This window comes from Zeus faber, assembly GCF_960531495.2.
Source record: "Zeus faber genome assembly, chromosome: 21".
NCBI classification, from domain to species: Eukaryota; Metazoa; Chordata; class Actinopteri; order Zeiformes; family Zeidae; genus Zeus; species Zeus faber.
In genome coordinates, this window is record NC_137208.1 from 2,555,222 (window position 1) to 2,566,346 (window position 11,125).

Here is an 11,125-nt window from a genome sequence, read left to right on the forward strand (position 1 = left end):
GACATCCACCCGGAATTCGTGATCCACCAGAGTGCAACAATATCTGCTTGGCTCTAGGCCTTCTTTTCGTCCTGCTTCTGGAGATCGAAGCTCCCAAAGACCTGGCATCGCCTTCACACAGACCTCAGTCCCGCCACCCCTACAGCAAGGCGGCATAACAGATGCTCCACTCCATCCCGGAGGACTTGTCGACCACTGCATGGCTGGTGGCATCCTGGAAGCAGGAGTGGGAGTCGGCTGAGCCATCATGTATGCACGTATGCATTCAGGACCCGGTGTTGAAGCAGAAAATCCCCAACGCGGCCAATGGACTCTGCTGAGCCACCTGCGAACCGGAGTCGGCTGCTTTAAGTCCTCTTTGAAGAAATTGCTTGCTTGGCAGCATGTGAATGTGGCGAGCCAGAGGAGACTGCTGAACACATAACCACCACCTGTCCTCTGTACAAACCACCGTCAGAGATCGGCCTCTTCCAAGTGGGACCAGAGATGAGGGCGTGGCTGCAAGACACTGAGTTGGACATCTGAGGATGATACACGAGAAGAAGAAGAGCCCCAGCACCCCCAGCATCCAGGGTGCCCGCAGCAAAGAAGCCGCCCAGCAGGAGCAAAAGGCCAACAGCCGCCCCTCACACCCCAACCCACACCCACAACAACATGCAAACATTTCCTTCTCGAACACAAGTTGGTGTTTATAAAGTTGTAAGTAGTTAACAAGGGACGGTGGTTTTTTGTCATTTCCTAGTTAAGCTCCATGCATCCTGATCGGTCCGCGAAGCGCCACACTCCTCCATGTTGTTTACATTTGCTCGCACCTGCAAATAACGTAAAGCACGGTGACTCAAAACTACTTTACCTATTTCAAATATAGTAAAGCACTTCTGCCGGTGATTTGCAACAGAGTGATAGAAACAGTATAAAGCCCAACCGATATGGGTCATTATTTTACTATTTTGATTTTAACATCAGGATTGGCAGTTATGCAGCCCGTATGACCTGATTTTTAAAAAAGTATTATAATCAACAAAATCATTGATTATTTATCCTGTATTTGTCTGTTTTACACTACTTTTAAGTTATTCACAAAAATAAGCGCAGAAGTCCTACTAGGCATTATAAACCCATCCATGTTTATTTACACTCGTGTTTGGACACGGACAAGGCTCTCCAAGCAGGAAGCCATGTTGCGTTCATTAGAACCCTGGAACACTCATTCGTATCGGAAGGGATGCGTTCACTGGACCTCGGAAAAAGAAAACTAAATAAAAATGTTATTAAATAAGATCTTTTTCATTATATATTTTTGAAAAGGTTCTAGGTGTATTTATTTTAATTGATTTATTTGGAAATAAGTTACATTTTCTCATACATAGAAAAATAAAATAAAATATAAGTACATCTTTGGACTTTTTGGTTATATGTGCAACTTGTGTGAATTACATACATAATTCATGAAACACACTCTTTGTATCTTTACAGCAACACATTGTTGCTGTCAGAAATGGCTTCCTGTTACAGGCATTAATGATTCCAATGAATGTGTAGGAATTTTCCTTCATTTTGTCTTGTATTTTTAGCATCACTCTCTCACAGGTTTTTGACAGGGGCAGCGCCAACAGGTTATGCTGCAGTCCTTATTTTCTTGCATTGATTTAACTTTAAAAAGCCTAACCAGGTTAGTTAACCCTGACCAGGGTTGGGGTCATCTGTCTACTGTGTGTTGTACTAAGTGTTTGTAGCGTATGACACTACCAAGTCTTGCGTATTCATGTATTTACTACAAATTCTAAGCCCCACCACTAAATAATAAAGCCTTACTCAGCTCCAGCAAGAAAACATCTCTGGCACCACCCTGACCTTGGAAGACGACATGCACTCTGATACAATGCACATCTGAGTCAGGATGAACATTTTAGAAATTTTGATCAAACATGAATGCAGAAAGAACACAATGAACACAGGTATTTAATGCAGTTCTACTTTATTACTGTGACAGAGATTTAAATCATGCTTTCATGTATATTAGATATATTCATTATGATTTTGTCACATGGTTCAGAATTCTTTTATCCCCTTTTCACAAACAGCGTACTTCTCCTGCACGCAGCGATCGTCGTTGAAGCGGAACGGCTCTGAAAAGGAAAGTAACATCAAACTGGGCATGCTGTTGTGTTAAGAAACCACTATGAAACATTCTTCCCATAAGGTTTAATTTGACTGAATTATTGTGAGGTCATAACAATTGAACACAACAGAACCTTGGATTTGACTCCACAGGTGTGAATGAGCGTGAAAGTTGGAATTTGGTGAAATTATATGGAACCATCTGCACAGTTATGAGTGAGGTTCACTTTTTAATCTCACTGTCACATACCTTTCCAGTTCATCTCCAAACAATGCTCTTCTCCATTGGTGTTGTCAGGTTGGCCTTTCACAAAGAGTCTTTCAGAAAAATATTTCTTGTTGAACCACTCAAAGCCGCCGTCCTTCTGAAATGAGGGAAACAACTCAAATTAATGATGCTCTCATACTGCATTTCAATGTTTGAAATGCCAAGCTCAACATTTCCCAGTTTATTCACACAGCTGGAACCAAGCCACCTGCACTTTGATCATGAATGTCCAGCTCAACACTAGAGGGCAACAGCGTCACCGTCCCAGAGTTTAAGCGGCACAGACGATCATATGTTCATCATCTTCTCCTCTCACTATTAATGTTCATATCAAAGCGGTGCCATTTATTCTTTTTGAACAATCCATCACATTAGACTGGCAGCTCAATTAAATCAATATTGATTTATATTAATATTTTAATATCTCAAGAGCTCACTTTTCACAGTCCACACTCAGTCCGTTCCTTCTTTTCCTTCTCCAGCACAGTAACAATCTGCCTGGTTGCTCCACATGTAAACAGTGCATAATGTTGTAGAAGAGACAAACCACTCACTGTCATTGTTGCCCCCACCCAGAACCGCTCATCGTTGCCGAAGGACTTCTTGACCAAACAGAACGCAGTCTTGAGTTGTGGGTTGAAGTTCAATGATGCAAGGGCACCACCATTTTTCTCACACGCTGCCTAGGAAGCAACAGAAATGGAAACAAGTTCATATTAGTTTGCCTTAATCCTGCTGGATGATGCCAATGACATAACGTTGTCGGTGGAGGATGTTTCCATATAGAACGCTGACTCAGCAGCCGTTTAAATGAGCGCTTGAAACATAGAAATTAGTTATTATTCAAAAACATATTGAGTTGACTTCAACTGATGTGTGGAGGCAGGATGTGCCATGGAAATACATTTAATATCTCAAATATACAAGATCTAACTGGAGGTGGCCTCTGACTTGTACTTTGTGGCTCAACACATGATACCAGTTTGTATTTGTGTTGCATTACCTTTGCTTTTTCAAAACTGAGTTTCTCTTTGATGACCGTCACGCAGCGCTTGCCCTTCATATGAAACCAGTCATCGCTGGATCCACACTTTTTAAAAGATACTTCTGAGCAAACTGAAACAACATCCACATCACAAATTAGAATCTCAACAGTTTTAATTCCAGTACTTTGTTAAGTATTATGGACTTTGATTGAGTGAAAACCACAGTCCTGCATGGGCTGTGACTGAATGGAACTTACCAGGGAGTTGTTGTGCTGCTGCATCCTGGATGTAAAACGCTGTAAGCAGCAGAAGGATGGAAGCCCCAACACAACGCATGGTTCAGTCGTCTCTACTGCTCTCACTGCACTGGAAAATACTAATAGAAAGTGGGAAAGTCATACTCGTCAACTCCATCACAAAGCACAGTCCAATTCTATACCAGAAACTGTCAAAGTACAACTTTTCACCTGAGGCCTTGTGTTATTTGAATATGAGGAAACAAAAACACGATAGATGCAAGTTTAAAAAGTTCTTGCCAAGCATCATTGCACCTGCTTGTAGCTCAACGACACCTTATTTAACTCTCCTGGACACCTTGTCTAGATTTAGTTTATCTTTGAAAGCTGCTAGCGGAGTGAAGTCACTTCTCAAAGTGGAGGCATCATGTTTGGAATCTTCAAGAGGGCTGTCGGGACCTATTACACTGTGAGGCTTTGTATTCTCAATCCTAGATCTCCTGAATAGTGGAGGCTGAGGGACGTTGCTCTGGATTAAATGCACTCTAAAATGTGCTGCTGACAAGCCCTGGTGACATGGGACCAAATGAAAATACTTTTTAATATCTATAGTTGGGTACAATATTTGAAAGCCATAGTATAACTATAAGTTGAGAAGAATGTTTAATACTCTTACGACAAAAGGTAAATAGGATATTCTGTCAAGAGTTAAAATAACGATCATATACCTAATGGAATAAAATGGAGATCTCACCTCTCTGTGGTGCTGGTCCAACTTCTTGGTCCAACTGATCTGTTTCTCATCTGGTTCCTTATTTATATACAAAGCTCAATGTTGTGCATTTTAGGGCCATCACGCCATGATTATCAGTACACAGAGTACATAGAAGCAGACAAATGAGGCAAATATTGCCCATATGGAAAAAAATTAATAAATATTACATGACAGATCAAATATGTAATCTATGGGCTTGGTTACACTCTGTGGCCGGATCTGGGATCAGATGTCATGTTCAGCCAAAATATGTAAATTACTTTGTGGTGAAATGACGCTGGGTGCAGTGGAATCCATTTAGTTATTTGTACAGTGTATCTTAAAATTATATTTAGTGGGAGGACATTTTAACTTTTTGTCCTTCACCTACTGGGTTCTGAACATCCGAATGCAAAAAGATTCCTTTGAGCAACTACGTTCACATCTACATGAGCCACACACAGCTCCAACGTCATCCTCTAGTTTGCAGACAACACCACCATCCTGGGTCTCATCTCCAACAATGATGAGACCGACTACAGAGAGGAGGTCAATGACCTGGCAACATGGTGCCAGGACAACAAACTCTCTCTCAACATCTGCAAAACTCAGGAGATGATCGTCGACTTCGGGTAGCATGAGAGGGGTCATGCCCCCATTCACATCGATAGAGGTGAAGTGGAGAGAGTCTCCTGCTTTAAGTTCTTCAATGTATTCAACAAAGAGGACCTCACCTGGTCCAGGCCAGCGGACTCGGCAGTAAAAACTGCCCCAAAGCGCTTAAACTTCCTGAGGAGACTCAAGGATTTTGACATGTCTTCCAAATTTATCACCAACTTTGACAGGTTCAGCATAGTGAGCATCCTCCCTGGCTGCATCACTGCCCGGTACAGCAGCTGCCATACCGGGCATCTCCGATCCCATCTCCTCTTGCAGATGTTGAGAGAGAGGTTGTTGTCCTGGCACCATGTTGCCAGGTCATTGACCTCCTCTCTGTAGTCGGTCTCATCATTGTTGGAGATGAGACCCAGGATAGTGGTGTTTTCTGCAAACTAGAGGATGACGTGGGAGCTGTGTGTGGCTCATGAAGATGTGAACATAGTTGCTCAAAGGAATCTTTTTGCATTCGGATGTTCAGAACCCAGTAGGTGAAGGACAAATAGTTAAAATGTCCTCCCACTAAATATCATTTTAAGATACACTGGACAAATAACTAAATGGATTCCACTGCACCCAGCGTCATTTCACCACAAAATAATTTACATATTTTGGCTGAACATGACATCTGATCCAAGATCCGGCCACAGAGTGTAACCAAGCCCATAGATTACATATTTGATCTGTCATGTAATGTTTATTTTCCTACTTTTTTTTTACCTGTGCTGTTAGCATGCTGGGCATACAACAAAGAGTATTTGTGGCATTGCATCTCGGACAGAGTTAATCTGCAACCTGCAATGCAACTCTCTATTAATTCTTCAATCATCAAGAACTGCTGCAATAACTCTGTCCTGTGGACGGCCTGTAGAATGACAAGAGCACAGTTGGAGACACCTCTTTGGAGAACGATTTACTGTATCATGTTTGGGTCTTTAAACAACTGATCACGACTCCAAGAGGTGGAGAATCACCACGGGTGAGACAAACAGAACCAAACAGCATTCACAAAAAAACATAAACATTGGACGACAACATGTATTGAAAAACAGTGAATTAGGTCCAGGAAAACTGGAACTACAACTGGTCACGTGGCCTCTTCCTGTCAAAGTTATCAGAATCAGAATCAGAATCAGAATCAGAAATACTTTAATAATCGCAGCAAATGAGGGAGAAAAGAAGAGGAATGAAACCAGGAGGGTGCTGGTGTGTGTGTGTGTGTGTGTGTGTGTGTGTGTGTGTGTGTGTGTAAGATGTCCACCGGTGAGTGTACATGACTTGTCGGTATTATGTCGTGGCACCTTCAAGCAGCGGAAAGGGCCACCAAGCTCCCCTGAACTCCGCAGTCTTATAGACACCCTACGGCTGCAGGAGAGCCCCAAGCACCCTGCCCTGCGGCCACAGAAGACACCCGGGCCCCCAGAGAAGCCAGAGGGCCGTGGAGCAACCCCCACGCCCAGCCCCGAGGAGCATTACCCAGTCCCAGGGAGGACGAGGAGACCCCACCCCCCAGACACACACATACAACCAACCCCCAGGTGCAGGCACAAGACGTAGTCGCAGGCACAGAACCCGGGCCGCAGGCACCAGGCACGGACCACAGGCCCGACGGCGGCAGACCGGCACCCCGACAGTGGCCGGCGCAAGGGGGAGGGCCGCCCCACCGCAGCCAACCAGACACCCCACGTGCACATGCAGCAACGTGTGGTCAACGCAAGGCACCTGGATGGTACCCCCCCCCCCCCACCCCAGCCGATGACAACAGGCCGCCAGATGTTCAGGCCCTCCACCACCCCCAGCACCAGGGGCGCCCGCCGCAGAAAAAGCCCTGCTGCAGAAGCAAAAGGCCAACAGCCGCCCCCCAGACACCAACCCACACCCACAAAAACAAGTCGCCCCCCAGGGGCCCTGGAAAGCACCCGGCGGCGCTCTCCGCAGCCCCGCCAGGTCGCAGCACAACCTAAGCCACCAGCCGCAAGCCGCCAGGGCCCAGCCGGCAGGGGGGCCCACCCGACTGTCCCAGGCCAACCACACCCCCACACCTACCCGCCAGAGACCAGCCACCCCAGGAAGCCCCAGTACTCAATATGTGCATATTTATAATAATTAAGGTAATTGCAGTTAAAATTTGGGGGATGGAGGTGCGAGTCCTTCTGGCAAGTCAAACCCGAATCCCTCACACCCCTCCTGCCCCGCAGACCCTGGTCCGGTGGAGTGTTGTTGGGAGTAGGGTTGGTGTGCCAGTGTATGTGTTCTAAACTAATATGAGTGGGATTAAAATTTTGGGACGGATGAGAAGCACGCTTGGGCAGGAGCGTGACAGGCAAGATGGCAGCTGCCCGACGTATCCCCACCCACATAGCTTGCACCCCACCCATCCCGCAAGCCCTCTGTCTATTGTGTGGTGTATGTGCTGAGTAGGGGTATTGGCACTGGGAGAGATAGGTGAATCGCGACCAGATCGTTCCAGGGGCACAGCAGGCCAGGGAGCAACCACACGGACCCCCTCCCCTGGGACCCGACCATGTCCTACCATGCCCACCTCCCGTACTTGGTGGCAGCCAACCTACAGCAATCAGCCACGGTCGCAGAGCGGTCCACCCTCGTGCCTCCGCCATGTCTAGCAGCTTGGTGCCCCCCTCAGTCCCCTGGTCAGTCCCCAGCCACCGAGCATGCGGACCACAAAACAGAGGGCAGCAGAGGGCACCCCCACCCACAGCCCGACCCCCCCAGCGACGATCGCCCCGTGCACCAAGAGTGCCAGAGGACAGGTACCCCGGCATGACGACAGGAGACCCCCACAGAAGGAGGCCAAATGGTGAGCCAAAAACATCCCTCTTAAAAAGTGTGGATCCAGCGGTGATTGGGTTAAAATTCACTCCGGCATGCGCTGCGTGATGGTCATCAAAGAGAAACTAAGTTTTGAAAAAGCAAAGGTAATGCAACACAAATACAAACTGGTATCATGTGTTGAGCCACAAAGTACAAGTCAGAGGCCACCTCCAATTAGATCTTGTGTATTTGAGATATTAAATATATTTCCATGGCACTTCCTGCCTCCACACATCAGTTGAAGTCACCTCCATATGTTTTTGAATAATAACTGATTTATATGTTTCAAGCTCTCATTTAAACCACCGCTGAGTCAGCGTTCTATATGGAAACATCCTCCACTGACAACGTTATGTCATCGGCATCGTCCAGCGCTGGTTGCCAGGTGTTAACCACACCCCCATTTTAGGTTTGAAGAGACATTGAGGGGAAAAGCAGGAAATGAAAGTGGCTGGAAGTGGCCTTTACATGACTTGATGTGGTCTGGATTAAGGGAAACTAATATGAACCATTTTCCATTTCTGTTGCTTCCTAGGCAGCGTGTGAGAAAAATGGTGGTGCCCTTGCATCATTGAACTTCAACCCACAACTCAAGACTGCGTTCTGTTTGGTCAAGAAGTCCTTCGGCAACGATGAACGGTTCTGGGTGGGGGCAGCAATGAAAGTGAGTGGTTTCACTCTTCTACAACATTATGCACTATTTACATGTGGAGTAACCAGGCAGATTGTTTCTGTGCTGGAGAAGAAAAAGAAGGAACGGACTGATTGATTTAATTGAGGTACCAGTTTAATGTGATGGATTGGTCAAAAAGAATAAATGGCACCGCTTTGATATGAACATTAAGAGTGAGAGGAGAAGATGATGAACATATGATCGTCTGTGCAGCTTAAACTCTGGGACGGTGACGCTGTTGCCCTCTAGCGTTGAGCTGGATATTCATGATCAAAGTGCAGGTGGCTTGGTTCCAGCTGCGTGAATAAACTGGGAAATGTTGAGCTTGGCATTTGAAACGCTGAAATGCAGTATCAGAGCATCACTAATTTAAGTTGTTTCCCACTTTTCAGAAGGACAGCGGCTTTAAGTGGTTCAACAAGAAATATTTTTGTGAAAGTCTCTTTGTGAAAGGCCAACCTGACAACACCAATGGAGAAGAGCATTGTTTGGAGATGAACTGGAAAGGTATGTGACAGTGAGATTAAAAAGTGAACCTCACTCATAACTGTGCTGATGGTTCCATATAATTTCACCAAATTCCAACTTTCACGCTCATTCACACCTGTGGAGTCAAATCTAAGGTTCCATTGTGTTAAACTGTTATGACCTCACAATAATTCAGTCAAATTAATCCGTATGTGAAGTATGTTTCATAGTGGTTTCTTAATACTACAGCATGTCCAGTTTGATGTTGCTTTTCTTTTCAGAGTCGTTCCGCTTCAACGACGATCGCTGCGTGCAGGAGAAATATGCTGTTTGTGAAAAGAAGGAAGAGGAATTCTGCACCATGTGACAAAATCACATGTTTTCTTTTTTTAGTATTTGTACAGTGCCTTGGTTATATGCTATGTTACCATGAGTTGATATTGTAACCAATACAAAGAGCTTTTAACTTTTATGTTGCGCAGTGCATTGCACTGCTGCCTCACAGTAAGAAGGTCCTGGGTTTGATTCCCTCCTGGGGCACTGTTGGCACCGTGCTCCGGCGGGTTATCTCCCAAATAGGAGCCTTTCTGAGCAGCGATGGACACTTGGTACCAGGTCCCCGGGCGTCGACGAATGCTGCCCACTGCTCCTGGCTGCCCCCCCGGAGGAAGGACAAGCCAGGATGGTTAAATGCAGAGGCCACATTTCACTGGCCACCACCCAAAAAGCATGTGTGTGTGTATATATGCATGTGTTGTAGTGCGGTGTGTCATGTCACAAATAAAGATTCTTCTTCTTAAATCATCATGAATTTATTTGATATACATGAAAGCATGATTTAAAACTCTGTCACGGTAATAAAGTAGAACTGCATTAAATACCTATGTCCATTGTGTTCTTTCATAGTTGACCAAATTTCTAAAATGTTCATCCTGACTCAGATTTGCATTGTATCAGAGTGCACGTCGTCTTCCAGGGTCAGGGTGATGCCAGAGATGTTTTCTTGCTGGAGCTGGGTGGGGCTTTATTATTTAGTGGTGGGGCTCAAAATTTGTAGTGTATACATGAATACGCAAGGCTTGGTAGTGTCATATGCTACAAACACTTGCTACAAGCCCTGGTCAGGTTTAACTAGGGTTAGGCTTTTTTAAAGGCAAACCATGCAAGAAAAACAAGGTTATCTGGAACTTTATTTGGCAAGAGAACAATAAAAGTATAAATAATGTATAAAATACAGATGTCATCATCAATATAATTTCATCACCTGACTTTAAAACTGAGGAAAATAATTTGAAAAAAAAAAGGACAAATGCTGCTTGGAGCTTTGCTTCCATTGTGTCTAAAAAGAGACTTTTTATTACACATTGAAACAGCGAGAAAAGGATGATAAACATGGTCTGTTAAAGAAATTGAAGCGTCCCTTTAATCTGCAGTGTGTCAGTTGGTGGTTTTCAAAAAAAGAGGCAGACAGACATTGGTTTTTGCTTGTACAGGGTTGGATCGGAGACGTGCTCCAAAGCAGCTCCCTGAAAGGAACAGTTTACTTTTGGGTGGCAGAAATCTTTTACAGTCAGTTTGAAGTCACAATTTTGTGTGTGCTCAAGATAAGTCAAGTCAAGTCACACTTTATTTATAGAGCGCATTTCATACCAGGGCAACACAATGCGCTTTACAAAGAAATACAGAAAAGAAAGAGAGAACGTAGTTGTCAGCCGGTCATTACAAAAGAATGCCCCTGAAACAACAGCAACAACAAAAGCAACAACAAAGACAACAAAAACAACAATAAAAGCAACTCCAACCACAGTGGCAGAGCGACCACTTCCGGGATCGGAAGTGGTAGCTCTCACCGGAACCAGAAATCTCTTCATCTGTATTGAGTCAACAGTGTGTACCATCTCATCTCAATGAAGTAAAGCACAGCAAAGACGTCACCGGAACCGGAAGTGGTAGCCCTCACCGGAATCGGAAATTTCAACTGTGTGCACCGTCTCATCTTAATCCATTCAGGGTCCTTTAATTAGCGTCCCTAAATTACAGGTCAAGTTTTTCATTCTGACCTCGGGAGAGAGATTCTTTTGACTATCTCTCGGATGACACACCCTTCTTATAATCCTCCCACTGTAATAT

The 11,125-nt window shown here is 44.9% G+C and overlaps 1 protein-coding gene across 1 annotated transcript; it reads right to left on the minus strand.

The window, feature by feature from the left end:
- Positions 1–1,961: 1,961 nt before the first annotated feature.
- LOC307246800 (galactose-specific lectin nattectin-like) lies at positions 1,962–4,481 on the minus strand. Its single transcript, XM_080022818.1, has 6 exons — positions 4,366–4,481; positions 3,633–3,751; positions 3,393–3,505; positions 2,944–3,072; positions 2,372–2,486; positions 1,962–2,129 (listed from the first exon to the last, which is right to left on the minus strand). Exons 2-6 carry the CDS (start codon positions 3,709–3,711, stop codon positions 2,053–2,055), a joined length of 513 nt encoding a protein of 170 aa, XP_079878944.1. The 5' UTR covers positions 3,712–3,751; positions 4,366–4,481; the 3' UTR covers positions 1,962–2,052.
- Between the last annotated feature and the right edge of the window lie 6,644 nt (positions 4,482–11,125).